The sequence below is a fragment of the Lynx rufus genome, unplaced genomic scaffold, assembly GCF_022079265.1.
Source record: "Lynx rufus isolate CCGP_SWC_20201006 ecotype Redwood Valley unplaced genomic scaffold, mLynRuf1.p SCAF_16, whole genome shotgun sequence".
Lineage (NCBI taxonomy): Eukaryota > Metazoa > Chordata > Mammalia > Carnivora > Felidae > Lynx > Lynx rufus.
In genome coordinates this window covers 39,536,646-39,551,737 of record NW_025814830.1, presented here as the reverse complement: position 1 = coordinate 39,551,737, position 15,092 = coordinate 39,536,646, and the positions used below count along the sequence as shown (strand labels likewise).

At 50.8% G+C, this 15,092-nt stretch overlaps 1 protein-coding gene across 4 annotated transcripts; it reads left to right on the top strand.

The window, feature by feature from the left end:
- Positions 1–9,078: 9,078 nt before the first annotated feature.
- On the top strand, positions 9,079–14,174 carry LOC124511419 (dipeptidase 2-like). 4 transcript variants are annotated; one of them, XM_047078622.1, is made up of 11 exons: positions 9,079–9,165; positions 9,454–9,705; positions 10,038–10,164; positions 10,429–10,558; positions 10,643–10,784; positions 11,077–11,146; positions 11,264–11,440; positions 11,829–11,913; positions 12,543–12,618; positions 13,570–13,705; positions 13,799–14,174. In XM_047078622.1, the coding sequence occupies exons 2-11, from the start codon at positions 9,497–9,499 to the stop codon at positions 14,054–14,056; spliced, it is 1,410 nt and encodes a 469-aa protein (XP_046934578.1). In that variant the 5' UTR covers positions 9,079–9,165; positions 9,454–9,496; the 3' UTR covers positions 14,057–14,174. The 4 variants fall into 4 exon arrangements, with proteins under 4 accessions (XP_046934578.1, XP_046934580.1, XP_046934576.1 ...); XM_047078620.1 differs by lacking the exon at positions 9,079–9,165 and having other exon boundaries at positions 9,417–9,705; XM_047078624.1 differs by lacking the exons at positions 9,079–9,165; positions 10,038–10,164 and having other exon boundaries at positions 9,297–9,705.
- Positions 14,175–15,092: the final 918 nt, after the last annotated feature.

The following is a 15,092-nucleotide window of genomic DNA, read 5'->3' as shown; positions in this document are numbered from 1 at the left end:
CTGGCCTGGAAGAAAACCTGATGTTTCTCCACTCAATCCTGTAGAGTCCCTTCTCGGGAAGAAGAAAGCAAAGTTTGCACTCTTTGAACCAAGGAGGATGCAGGAGCAGAGGGAGGGTTCAGAGTGGCCTTAGCAGGGACTCAGTCCATCAGATGGACTCTTGCCCTGAGTCATTGCCAGCAGTCACCAATTAAACCAAGAGGAGCTGGACTTTTTTAAACTGAAAAAAGCAATCTGGGTCTACCGAGGGAGCCCCTTGTCTGGAGTGGCAGGAGGCAGAATAAGGAAACCCAGGAAGACCCGCTCCCCAGAGCAGGAAGAAAATGGAGAGTTGGGTGGCGCCACCACTGAGGCTCACGCGCTCCTTCATTCCCAGTCCTTCTTAGCCCCAGTGGGATTTCTTACTGTTCAATAAAATGGTTTTCTCTAACATATTTGACTTGAAATCCAGCTTGTCCAAGGCCAGGCCCCAAATCTCCCTTTTCCCTTGAAGTACATTTCCACATGGGGTATCGGGTGCTCTAACACCTTCTGCCTCCAAAAAAGACCCGTGAGTGCAGCTTCTAACTGTGTGGCTACCATAATGACAGCCGTGCAAATTGGGGCAGGACACAGGCAGGTTCTTTAGGAGCCCAAGGGTGGCTGGGTGGTTCAATTGGTTAAACGTCTGATTCTTCATTTCGGCTGAGGTCATCATCTCACAGTTCGTAAGATTGAGCCCTGTGTCGGGCTGCACGCTGACATCAGGGAGCCTGCTTGGGATTCTCTGTCTCCCTCTCTCTCTCAGCCCCTCCCCGGCTCATGCTCTCTCTCTCTCTCTCTCTCTCTGTCTCTCTCTTGCTCTCGCTTTCACTCTTGCTCTCACTCTCGCTCTCTGTTGCTCACTCTCTCTCTCTCAAAGTAAATAAATAAACTTTAAAAAATGGTGAGCTTGGGGCGCCTGGGTGGCTCAGTCGGTTAAGCGTCCGACTTCGGCTCAGGTCACGATCTCGTGGTCCGTGAGTTCGAGCCCCGCGTCAGGCTCTGGGCTGATGGCTCAGAGCCTGGAGCCTGCTTCCGATTCTGTGTCTCCCTCTCTCTCTGCCCCTTCCCTGTTCATGCTCTGTCTCTCTCTGTCTCAAAAATAAATAAAACGTTAAAAAAAATTTAAAAAAAAATGGTGAGCTTGATGAGAACTTCCCCCTGTTGTGTGTGTGTGTGTGTGTGTGTGTGTGTGTGTGCGTGTGTGTGTGTGTGTATAAGGAGATGGGAGGCAGGACTGAGAAGATGTTCTGTGTGTCAATCCACTATCCAATTTACTCAACAAATATTTATTGAGCACCTGCTAGTTGCTTGGAGTATATCAGTGAATAAGATTATTGAAACCCCTGTCTTCAAAATACCCACAAACTAAAGAGACAAGTAAATTTATATAGTTTAAATTATTCCTGCTATAAAGAAAAGTAAAATAGGATATGAGTATAGTGTGATGAGGGGGTGCTAGGTTCCACAAGGTAAGCAGGGAAGGCTTCTTTGAGAAGGTGACAGTGAAGATGTGAGGGAATCCTGTGAAGAGCTGGAAGGAAACTATTTTTGGAGGAGGAAATGGCAAGTGCAAAGACCTTGAGGTAGGAATGAGGCTGGCCTGTTCTAGGACCAATAGAAAGGTCAGTGTGGGCAGAGAAGAAAGAGAAGAAAGAGATGGTTGGAAAAGTAGACATGGGCCAGACCATAGCAGGCCTTGTCAGCCATGTTGAGGAATGTGGATCTGAAGTGTGAGGGGAAATCCTAGGTGGGAGTTGAGCAGAGTGGTGAAATGATCAGATATAGATGCTAAGAAGATCATTCCAACTACTGTGTGCCATGGCAGTGAGGTGCTGGCTGTTACCGATAAATGTCTCTCTCAGCAGTTACGGGGACAATTGGTCCTGGGGAGTGGGGGTGAGAGAAGATCATCAGAGAAGAAAAAGCACAGGGTGTGTGTGGGCCTCTGTGCTAGGCCCACCCGCCTCAGCATCCCACATCAAAAGGGGGCACTGTCAGCAGCATGTAGCCCTCAGGCCCAGATGAAGCCACTCACCCTGTGGATGGCACACACACCCTCAAGGGCCACAACAGCGAGGGTCTTGCTCCTCCCTAGACACCCTCAAGGCCAGGAAAGGTCCCGATAACTTAAGGAGTTTCCCTAACCTGGGTTAGAGGAAGGAGGCACAGGCCCTGCCTGGGGCATTCCCACTCTGAGTCTCAACTAACCCACAAAAGACAGCTAATGCCTCTTCCTGCAGCAGCTCCCACTCCCTCCCACTGGAGATTAGAACCTCATGTTGCTGATACTTGGTGTGACTGAGGAAGATTTGCGATCCTAGAGGAGTCAGGTAGGTTGGCAGTTCCCAAACATGAGGCAAACAGATTCACCTGGGGCTCCGAGGAAAACCAGAGATCCCCAGCACCTGTGTCAGTCCTACTGAATACATTTTTAGGGTGGGATCTGGACATCTGCAGTTTTACATTTTTCTCATAATCATGATTTCACAGCAAATACAAGTGACCGAGGAACCTGTAAAAGAACACCATGGAATACAATCAGCAAATTCCAAGACAGAAAACTCTAAATGACAAAGGACATGATTTTTTCAACAAATAAATTGCAAGGAAGAAAGAAGAGGAACAACAACAAATGCAATGCAGTTGGCTTTATCTACATTATAATGGAAACAATTATTTAAAAATTAGGCAACCAGGGAAATTTGAACAGAATAGATAATTGATGATATTGAGGAAGTATTGTTGACTCTTTTAGGTGCCATAACGTTATGGTAGTTGTCTTTTAAAAGAAGCTGTTATCTTTTAGAGATGCAAACTTAAATATGGAAGGACTAAATGTTTGATTTGCCTTAAAAATATTCTGTAGAAGGGGATGAGTAAGGTATAAATGAAACAAAATGGGCCATCCATGATTGTTGAAGCTGGATGATTGGTACATAAGTGTTCAATACACTCTTCTACTTTATGTTTGAAATTACCCTAATAAATAAATTAAATTGAAAGTAACCCTAAGTTTAAAAAGGTGCAGCATCAGGTACAGCCAGATGTTCAGCCAGATTTGGAATCAGTGAGGACTCGGGTGGTCAGCGTCATAGGGTAAACTAGCTGGCGGGAGCCACGGCAGCCAGGCAGAGGAAGGCAGAGTTCCTGCATAAAAACAGGAGGCACGGAGGGCTCTGAGGCAGGGTGTGCCGTGTAGCATGTGGTTGCAGATCTGACAGGCCTCAGAGGCAAGCACGCTAGGTTGAGCAAAGAGATAGCATGTCTGAGCTTGAGGCTAAACGACAAATCACATACGCCAGATGGTAGATGTTTGTTTGATCAGAGCTGGTTCCCGACACCTGGTGTCCACACAGCCCACCCTTCTGGATGCTCATGTCAGCAGATGTGGTAGACAACTGAAGACTCGTCCAGCCCCCTCACTGCGTATCCCAGTAAGGGGCCAGCTCCAGGGGCTGATCAGTAGTGAATGTCTAGACAAACAGATGATGTAAGGGGCTTAAAGCCCCTCCTGGTGAGAGAGGCAGCAGCTGGAAGTCAAGAAGTCCGTGGAACCCCTATCTGACTTGGCCAGAAGGGCGTGATGTGGTCATCTGCCTGTCCAGCTGCTGGTCTCCCTAACTTTCCTCCCCTTCCCCCAGGGTCAAGGAGGGTTATGTCCTAGGGCTAGTAGGCTACTCTCTCTACCACTGCTGGCTTCCCCAGATGGCTTCCTTATGTCCTGTAAGGCCACACTGAACACAGAGCCAGTCTAGTCCAACTTTGGCGAGCCTGGCAGTGGTGAACAGGAGATGAGTGCCATGTGCAGAAGCAAACAGGACAGACCTTATGAAATGGCTGGCAGTCATTCTCCAAAGTTCTCTTTCTTCAGGGCCTGGAGCACCCACAGAGGAGGAGCCCAAAGAGATAAAAACTCTGAGTAACTCTGGCCTGGGGTCCCAGAGAGCCCTGGAAATCAAAAGGCTAAGTACATTCCTCCACCACAAACTCAGTCCCATTGTCCTCACGAGGTGACCCAAATTCATGAATCCCCCTGCCCAGTGTTCTGGATTTGGATTCAGGGAGGTCTTCCGACAGAGGTATACAGAGGTTAAGAAAGGGCATCTATTAGCTGGGGCAACTGCTTTGTACCTGGAGTGGTCACAGATGAAGAACAGAATTAGAGGGATCAAAGCTTGAAAATCTAGGAATAAGGGAATTTTGGTTTCAGGTCTCAGCTCCACCTGCCAGCTTTATCCAGCTGAACCTCAGTTTTCTCACCTAGAAAATGAGGCTGGTAAAAACCTACCTTGTGGGCCATTGTGAAGATTTAATGGACTGAAACACATCAAACTGGTAGCACAGTTCTGGACACACAGTAACTTTGACTGCTCTGACCCGTTGTTACTGTTATCACATGCTCTTACTCCCTGAAGGAAGGAAAGGCAGAAGTCTCCTGAGCTCTTCCACGAATGTTGGTTGAACATTTGTGTGCAGGTGTTGTACTAGAGGCCAGAATATGGTGGTCATGGCCTCACTGAGTTCACATCCCAGCTTCGTCCAGGCCAGCCGCTGCAGACTTCTGTGAGGAGGAGGCAGATGAAGGCGAAGCATGTGGCGGGGGGGGGGCGGAGAGAAGTTCCAGCAAACCTGAACCAGAGCAATCTGAGAGGCTCATCCATGTTCCTGTTTTTATTTTTGGTTTTAATGTTTATTTATTTTGAGAGAGAGACACAGAGAGAGAGAGAGAGAGAGAGAGTATGGGGTTAGGAACAGAGGGAGGAGAGAGAGAATTCCAAGCAGGCTCTGCACTGTCAGCATAGAGCCCAACATGGGGCTCGATCCCACAAACCATGAGATCATGACCTGAGCCGAAACCAAGAGTCGGACGCTTAACTGACTGAGCCACACAGGTGCCCCCATGTTCCTGTTTCTAAAGAGGGTAGAGGTGGGGCATCTGTGTGGCTCAGTCAGTGAAGCAGCCGACTTCAGCTCAGGTCATGACCTCATGACTCATGAGTTCGAGCCCTGCATTGGGCTCTGTGCTGACAGCTCAGAGCCTGGAGTCTGCCTCTGCCTCCCTCTCTCTGCCTCTTCCCCACTTGCATGCATGCTCTCTCTCTCCCCCGCCCCTCAAAAAATAAACAAACATTAAAAAAAATTTAAAGAGGGTAGAGGTACCTGGATGGTTCAGTCCATTGAGTGTCTGACTCTTGATTTTGGCTCAGGTTGTGATCCCAGAGTCGTGGGATCGAGCCCTTTGTCAGACTCCGCACTGAGCATGGAACATGCTTGGGATTCTCTTTCTTTCCCTCTACTCCTCTCCCCCACTCATGCTCTCTCTCTCTCTCTCTTAAAAATAAAAGGAAGGAAGGAAGGAAGGAAGGAAGGAAGGAAGTCAGTCACCAAAGAGGGTTTGGATTAGAGTTCTCCATGATATGCCCCCCTCTCTAGGTAACTGCATATCACAGTCCAGAAGGTGCCATCTGAATCCCAGGGATGCCCTGTAGGATCTTCCTCAGTAGATCTCCTGTACCTCATGCCCCTCTAGCCTCCCCCCAGCTGATGCACTACCTCAAGAACATGGGACAGCATGCAGGACAAGAGTCCCAAGCCCTGTGGACTTTACACTTAAAACACCAGAATATCTGGTCCCAGGAAGCAGCCCAGTCAGACACTTAAAGCCTGTCAGACACCATTGTGACTTTGCTCTGGGGACCTTGTGTACTGGATCTTCCATACTGCCTGAAGTCAGGCAGAGCCTGGCTGCAAGAGACCCGAGATGGGCAGAAAGGCTGGCAAGGACATGGAAGACAAAGCTGGGGATTTGAGAGAAGGCCAGGTGGAAGCAGGGAACACAGATGCATTAGGGCTTACTGCACTTCTAGCAGAGTAGATGGTGGCTGCCTTCTGAAGAAGGAAAATGTGCTAGCTGTTGGTCACTTCTGGAAAGGTAGCCTCAGCTTTGTGATTAGAGGATGTGTGTCCGTGGTGGCCAAGCTGTCTTTTGGCCAGGGAGACTGCTGTTTCTTGAGAATTTGGCTATGTCAGTCATCGTGCCAATGGAACCAGAGCAACACCCAGAAAGAAACAGGGGCAGCATGAGTCTCTAGGAGCAAGGAGCCCTGAATGAGGATGAACATCACCTGGGCAATGCTGGCTACTGAGGAAGCCCCCCCACCCCATCCCCCTGCACTATGAGCATGTGAAGTGGTCTGTGTGATTACCAGTCAGTCGCCATTTTTCTTCCTCGCATATTCTTGTAATACACTGGAGATCAGAGGGGGTGGGTCAGCTCTGCCACCATACTAAGCTTGGTCCCAGCAGAAGCCTGTTTCTACCACTGCCTCCTCTACAGATCTTGATTTAGGTAAACACTGCACAGGTGAAGAATTAAAAGAGAAGGTGCTTACTCACATACCCCTACCTGGTGTCAAGATTTCCTGTGCTGGCCCTGCTTCAACAGCCCCACCAGGTGGAGGCTAAGGGGATAGCACATAACAAGGCCCTGTGGTAGTAGGCAGCAAGGGAAGCAGGGGGAGAAAGAGGATTTGTGCCATTTGCTGAGACTGGAGAGGCCAGTGGGACACTCGCCAGGAATTGAAAGCCAAATAATAGAATGTGGTAGCCAGACCTACGTTGGTATGGTAATGGCTTTCTCCCTAAAAGCAAAAATTCTCTTCAGATTTCTTTTGACTGGCAAAAACAAGTACTAAAGTAGATCTTTTGTAAAAGCAAAGTGGCATAATGCAAACTTCCGGAAAGCAGGGGATACCCTCAGTTTACACCGTTCTGACTTATGAAAGGTTTCATGGGAAAGTTCTGATTGCAGCTCGTGGGGAAACCTATATCCTAAGAGCAATGGGAAGCCATGGCAGAACTTTAGGCAAAAGGACGACAAGTTTTTTTTCAAAGAGAGATATGTCTGACTGCACACTGGGGAAAGGACTGGAGGTGGGGACACCAGGAGAGGATGAGAGATAAAGGTTACCAGTACTGGGGAAGAGGTAGTGGGAATGAAGAAGAGATACAACGGGTAGATGTTTGGAGGTTGAACCAGAAGGATATGGAGATGCTGTTAAGGAGAGAAGTGGGCAGAGGGTGGAAAGCATCACAGATGACATTCAGGTCAGCTCTGGAGCCAGGCCCTGGGCTTCCCTGCCTCCCCTGTTTCTTCTTCTGTCCATAGCCAGCATGCTCTTTCCCCAAATTGTCCAGGTCTGTCCACAGACAGTGTGTACTTATTTCACTAGTGTGTACTTATTTCCTCCTCCACAGGACAGAGCAGAGAGACGGTCTTGGGCAAGGTCAAAAACAGAACAGGCCACCCAGATGGCTGAAATCTGCTTGCTACTTGAGTAAGAGTATGCACATGTCCCTGAGTGTATAAGGGTCTGGGTATGTCTGTGTTTCTGTGCCTGACTTTATACGGTCATTTCAAGGCCATGACTAGCAGTGCCAGCCTGTTTAAGGACTGAAGTTAAACATTACGAAAAAATTGGGCCGCATAACTAATCTTCTACAGAGATGGTACCCACTTTCTATGGTTCAGCACGGACTGTCTCTACTGGGCTAGAGTTTCTTCCAAGTCTTGGGGTGTAAGACATCTGGCCCCTGGAGAAAAGCTTTAAAAAAAAAAAACTCGAAAAACTAAATTCTCCCTTCTCATTTCTCTGTCAGCAGCTATTTATTTGAATAGACTTTTTACCTCTTCCCCATTGTTTATACTCCCCACTTCCTGGGGGCGGGGGTGGGGGGGGTGGGGAGGGGAGATGCTAACAAGAGTGGAACAGATAAGTTGTTCATCCCCCAAACCAACGTTTTTGCCCTGGAGATCAGAGGACCCAAGAGTTTTTCCTCCCTTTCTCCACTCTGCTGGCTGCGTGGGTGGACGTGGGACTGCTGACCAGCATCGGGGGAAAGAGAGGAGAGAGACCAGTCTGAGTTTGGGTTCCCCAGCCACCCAGGGCACAGACATACCCTAGGGGACTCACATTCCGGTAGTGGGGCTGCCTAAAGACCCCTGCAGCTGCAGTAGTCAGAGAGTAGACCCACCTTCAGCACAGTGCCACTCCCTGGACACTGGACACCATCACATGCCCAAACACTCAAACATACCCAAGCTGGGACCTGTCCCCTCCTAGGTAGCTCTGGAAAAGTTTTGCTCATTTCCTTTCTAGGATGGTTTCTAAGGTCTCTAGTCCTCAGACTTAGGTCACTACCTCTGCGCTGGTCACTCCTGCCGCCTGGAAAAGGTTCCAAAGGTGAAGCAGCTCCAGGGGGTGCCAAGGTTCACAGCAGAACCTTGGGAGGCTGGGGATGAAGGAGTTTGGTCAGAAACTCTGAAGCCTCTCAGTGGCAGAGCTTCCAGAAGATGCCATCCCCATTTGTGAGGTGTGTGAAGGGAGGTGGTTCCTGGAGAAGGCAGCTAGGGTGAAGGCCTGAGGCTAAAATGGAGGTGGGGCCTTCAGAGGAACCCAAATGCCAGGGCTTTCCTTAGGACCCATACCTCTGACTTCAGTGAAGATGGGGCTTCCACACTGAGGTAGAAGGGACCCTAGCCAACAGCTCAGCCAGCAGCTCTGGGAGGAATGTTGCTGGGATGGGGGATAGGGTGCTATGCTGCCCTAAAAATGACTTAATTTCCTTCCACTCAAATAGCTTACTGAGTTCCTGCTCTGTTCAGTAAACTGTCCCTGACCCCCCAGATGGTTGCTCAGTTCACGTCCCAAAAGTCCCTCCATTCAGACCGTAGGGAGCAATAGCATTTCCTGAGGAGGGAGGTCTTTCCTGAGACACATTGGGGAAGACAGGGGTAGGGGCACCCCTGACAGTTCCCAGTTCTGGCTGGAGTCCCCAGGGGACAGACATGCAAGGCAAGGGAGTAAAGTAGGGGAGAGAGAGGTCAGGGGCAGAGGGCCTCTTCCTGAATGCAAAGTCCACAAGGTTAACCCCTCATTTCCAGAGACTTCCTCCTCCCACCCCCACCCCCACATGGCTCAGCACCAGGAAACCGAGAGCCCAGAGACACTTGCGTGCAGTCCTCAGGGTGGCCGGTGCAGGATGCAGGCAGGTGGGGACATAATGTTGATGACAGAGGCCTCAAAGCCCAAGGCTACACTCTGAAAGGAGCAACCCACGCCTTCTCTCTTGGAGAACAAGGTTAGAGGCAGAGCAACCTGGGTCAGCCCCTCAGATTGCTGGGAGTGGGGTGAGGGGTAAGAACAGAAAGCCCGCCCCTCTGGTGAAGCCCTGTAGGCTGGGGCAGGGGGGCGGAGGGAGGGGAGGGCGTGCCTTCGCCTGGCGGCCAAGCTGCTCCGCGTCGCGGCTTTCCGCGGCTGGGTCCGAGGTCCTGTGACTCCGTTCTCCCCTTGCGAGACCGCACCGCCGCGTGACCCGAGTCGACGGTCGGGACTCCATAGTCGCCCTCTGCCCCTGTCGCCCCCTCAGGCTCTCGAGACCGGCCACTGCCCACCTGTCCGGCTCGTGCAACATGCGGCCCCTGGGCCTCGATGGTACCTCCCGGCCCTGCCGGCGACCTCTGCTGCGTCTGCTGCTCCTGCTGTCGCTGCTGCCGCCGCTGCCGCCGCCCTTAACGCGCGCCCAGACTGCTCAGGGAACCCCCAGCGCCCCGACCACGCCGGCCCCAAGTCTGCGGAAGCGCGCGCGGGCTCTGATGCGAGACTTCCCTCTCGTGGACGGGTGCGTAAGTGCGATGTGGGGGCAGGTGGAGACTGAGCCGACCCCGTGGCAGGGCTAGAGGTCCTCATGCAGGGCTCCTAAGGAAGCCCCTTCACATCACCCCCTGGATTCACTCTCCCATCATCCGTGGGTGCCTTTTCCCTTCCTCTGCCACTCCCTCCCTGGTGGGAACTCCGCAGGCTAGGCCTCGAGGGGTCCTACTATAGTCTGTGACAGTGTGGTGTGGGGGACATCCTCCCCCCGCATTGCTGGCCCCATGTCCTGCCTAATCCCAAGGTCTAAGGAGCCCACGCATTTCCCCCTGACTTGACCTTGCCTTGCTCTCCCTCCAGCCACAATGACATGCCCCTTGTCCTGAGGCAGTTTTATGGCAACAGGCTACAGGATGTTAATCTGCGCAATTTCAGCCATGGCCAGACCAGCCTGGACAGGCTTAGAGACGGTCTCGTGGGTGCCCAGGTATCACAGGGACACACAGCATGGCTGAGAGGGAGTGTGGGGGCCCCAGAAACCATGAGTTAGTCACATGGAAACTCAGTTATCATAGGGCCCCCCAAAATTCTACAACATGGATGCTGGGGGCTACAGGGGTTGCAGTGAACCAGTTTGCTGGGCATCCAAGTACCACCAAACAAGCAATGCATCACATGTGACCCCATTTGCTGTGTGGGCTGTGGAGGCTATGAGAAGTCCAGGGAGCTCCAACCCCTGGCCTTCCCCCAGTTCTGGTCAGCCTACGTCCCATGCCAGACCCAGGAAAGGGATGCTGTGCGCCTCACCCTGGAGCAGATTGACCTCATTCGCCGCATGTGTGCCTCCTATTCTGAGTTGGAGCTTGTGACCTCAGTTAAAGGTAGGTAGACTGGTGGGGGGTGTTGGGGATTTGATTGAGATACCCCAGCCTCTGAAAGTGATCATCTGACCTACCTGCCCCCAGCTCTGAACAATACCCGGAAGTTGGCTTGCCTCATTGGTGTGGAGGGTGGCCACTCGCTGGACAGTAGCCTTTCCGTCTTGCGTACGTTCTATGTGCTGGGTGTGCGCTACCTGACGCTCACTCACACCTGCAACACACCCTGGTGAGCACAGTGCAGATGGTATGCACCCACTGATGCAGCGATCTGCCCAAGATCACACTGGGGCTCAGACCAAGCTTTACCCCTGGGATCTGGCACGGACCCTGGAGTGGGGGGCGGGGGGAGCAGGGGTTTGCAAAGCAAAACTGGATCCCAGTAGGGACTCCCTCCTGCCAGGCCCAGCCCAACTTGGGTCCCTACTGTTGCTCCAGGGGGTTGCAGGTATAGAGAGTTCAGTAGGCTCTTGTGGCCAAGTCATGGCCACCATTCAGACTGTCTCCTGGCCATCCTGCAGGGCAGAGAGCTCATCTAAGGGCATCCATCCCTTCTATAGCAGTGTCAGCGGGCTGACCAGCTTTGGTGAGGTGAGGACCCTGATTCCATACCCCGCCCCGCATGAATGTGCATGCCCCACCAGTTCCTACAGATAAATGCACGCACATGTGCACCCCTGACGCCCTTTCCCTAACCTGTCTCTGCAGAAAGTGGTGGTTGAAATGAACCGCTTGGGCATGATGGTAGATTTGTCCCACGTCTCTGACACTGTGGCACGGCGAGCCTTGGAAGTGTCACAGGCACCTGTGATCTTCTCCCACTCAGCTGCCCGGGGTGTGTGCAAGAATGCCAGGAACATTCCTGATGACATCCTGCAGCTCCTGGTGAGAGACTACCCTGACTCTCAAACCTAAAACAAAAGGTTTAAACCAGGAGTCCTTGAACCTGAACCCCTGTTCCCTCAACTTCCTCAAACCCTAGGCTGAACATCTTCTGCCCTCACAAACCCACAGTCCACAGCCCGTGAATTCTTGAACCCAGGTGTGGGGAGTTCTAAGTGGTAAATACTCCTCTACTCTATAAGCCCCCCATGGTCAAGACATTTCCACACCAACCAGAGCTGAGACTCCTCCATTCACATAATCCTAGAGTGTAGAAAGGTGAAGTCTCCTCTGACTTCAAAACCAGAGCTAAACACATTCCTCACAGGAGCCTAGAGGCAGGTGGTTGCTCTGGGGGCCAAGCTGAGTGTCCATTTGTCCACCCCTGCAGAAGAAGAATGGTGGTATCGTGATGGTGTCTTTGTCACCGGGGGTGCTGCCGTGCAACCTGTTAGCCAATGTGTCCACTGTGGCAGGTAAGCCCTACCTGGGCTCTCTGAATAGCTCTGATTTGGACCCAAAGCCTTGGGGGGAGGGCCTCAGAACAGCCCCAGTGGTCTGACTCATTGTTGGCCGTAGACACAGTGCCCAAAAACTCAATGATGGACAGTATAAAGCATCTTGGTGCCATGTGGAACTGAAGATACAGAATTGATACTACAATACTGATGGGTAGAAAGGAGGCAGTCAGACATAGAGCCCAGGTGCTAACCATCTGTGCTTCTCTAGGGGCTCATAAAGCTCCCTGCCCCTGCCTCTGGCCAAGGGATTGGGCAGCCCCTTAAGTCTCTTTGGTCTTTATCAATTATATTCTTTATCCATCTCTCATCCTCCACACCCATGGAAAGGGGCCCCCATGGTTCTCAAGGAGACTGGAGGCAAGGTGAATCCTGAATGAGAAATGGCCAACTGGGGTCCACTCCAAATCTAAATTCCAGTCTAGAGCCAACTGGAATCTACCTCCTCAAGTTGGCACACTGGGTGCCAAGCCATGAAGGAATTGGCCTCCATAGCCTACAGGCTGCAAGAAGGGGAATCAGTAGAGACCAGTCCCCACCTCACCCCTGTCCTAGAAGCCCCACACTGCTGACCCTTCATCCCCCAGATCACTTTGACTACATCAAGGAAGTCATTGGATCCAAGTTCATTGGGATTGGTGGAGATTATGATGGGGCTAAACGGTAAGTGCTTCTCTGGGGCTTCTCTGGGGCTAGCTGTGCCACAGTAGGGCCTTGATAGTCACCATGCCCACCACACTGTGGTCCTCATGGACTTTAGGCCCACCTGGCATCTTCTCACACACAGAGTGTGTTTCTGTTTGTCTGTGACACATTGGTCCCACCCCTAGGTCATGATCTGCCCACCCTTAGTGCCCCACCCTTAGTTCCAGCAGACCCACTGCCTTTTTTTTTTTAAGTTTTATTTATTTAAGTAATATCTATACCCAATATGAGGTTCAAACTCATGACCCCGAGATCAAAAGTCACATGCTCTTCCTACTGAGCCAGCCAAGTGCCGCTGACCCACTGCTTCTGAGCAGACTCTTAGCAAGGTCTGGTGTGGACTGACCAACTCCTCTGCCTACAGCTGGGTCTTATAAAGCTTTCCTTCTAGGGGCGCCTGGGTGGCTCAGACAGTTAAGCGTTCTACTCTTGATTTCAGCTCAAGTCACAATCTCACTCTTTGTGGGTTTGAGCCCTGCATCGGGCTCTGGGCTGATGGTGCGGGGACTGCTTGGGATTCTCTCTCTCTCTCTCTCTCTCTCTCTCTTTCTGTCCCTCTCTCTGTGTCCATGCTCTCTCTCTTTCTCTCAAAATATATAAATAAACTGAAAAATAAATAAATAAAAGCTTTTCTTCTTTTTATAAATGGAGGAAAACCTTGCATTCCATGAAAGGCATAGATCCAAAAAGTATAATTCGATGAGTTTTTATGAATATTCAAAGAGGTTGGGAGTTTCCTTCTGCAGGATGAAGAACAGGGGTGAATCACTTACTCTCTCCAAGTATCCATTTCCCGTGTCAGACAAGGGCTGGGATTCAGTAGTCCCTGGACACATAAGGCTGTGGTTTTGAGTCATGAACAAGGAACAGGGCTGAGGTTCCACAGCTGACTGGCTCACAACCATATAGGTTCCCTCAGGGGCTGGAGGACGTGTCCACATACCCAGTTCTGATAGAAGAGTTGCTGAGTCGTGGCTGGAGTGAGGAAGAGCTCCAGGGTGTCCTTCGTGGAAACCTGCTGCGGGTCTTTGGACAGGTGGAACAGGTATGCTGGGCTGGACAAAGGAGTAGGTCAGGGGCCTGAGCAAGTGTGTTGGGGCTGTTGTGTGAGCTGCTGACCACTGACTGCCTTCTCCAGGTACGGGAGACAAGCAAGGGGCAAAGCCCCTTGGAGGATGAATTCCCGGATGAGCAGCTGGGCAGTTCTTGCCGCTCTGTTCTCTCACGTCTGCCTCAGACACGGTATCTGGCTCGAGACCAGAAACTAACTGAGACTTCGGCACATTGGGCACCTAAGTGTTCACCTAAACAGTTATTGTCAAAATCTTCCCCCAACGTGGCCCCAAGCCTCACAGTTATTGCTGCCTTTTCAGTCCTCATTCTGTGGCTCTGGTGACCCAGTTAATCCTACCAGATGTTACTATGGCAGTTGCAGATACCCCACATTGCCCTCCCCGCCCCCCCATCATGCAGACAGACACATTTCCTGAAAATAAATGTTTTACACATGGAAACAGGCATGAGTGTCCTTCTCTGTGGCGGGGTCTGATGGTGCCAGCTCCCAATTCTGGTAGTTGGTGGAGGAACCTGCAGTTCAGCCACCATTTACTCTAGCAACACCTGAGTCTCACTGGGCCTGAGAAGGCCCAGATGGTTGGGCTCAGCACTAGAAGAAGACAATGAGTAGCTCTGGCTGTGGGAGAGTGGACCTTCCTCTGGGATGCCTCTCAATAGCTCACCTCAGTCTACATCCTGACCCACTGACCACCACCTGGGGATCTTGAAGGGAACTCTGGTTCATATTCCCAAGAAAGGAACCTGCCTGGATCACAAATGATCTTTGTTCCTGTTTGGATAGAGCCCAGAATGCCAGGCTACAGGAGATAGTACATGGGCTTCCAATGACTGAACTTCCCTGGATATAGATCCACTCCTTGCCCTGCCCCTAAGGGACTTCCTTTCTGAGAGGCACAAGCTACTTAGACAACCACACTATCTTACCCCCAGGCAATTAATGGCAATAGCAACTCTGTTAATTATAGCCAAAATTAAGAGTTAATACTAAGGACAACAGCTAATAATAATAAATAACATGATAATAGATAATGGCTAATAAAAATAATAGTTAATACTACTAGGCTATGCATACCCCATGACTGAGCAGTTTTGCCCCAGGTATATATCGCAACAGGAATGCATACATAGGTTTTCCAAAAGGCATACGAAATAATATTTAAAGCAGTGCTGCTCATAAACCCCAAACTGTGTACTTTAAAGTTAGACTGCAAGAAGAAAAAGACAGGAGATTGTCTTAAAAACAGTCATATTTTTAAAAAATCATATTAATTTGAGGAACAGCAATAAAACTGACAAATGAGTTTTAATGGAAATAATAGAAATCCATACACAGTGGAATATCTTTAGCCTGATGA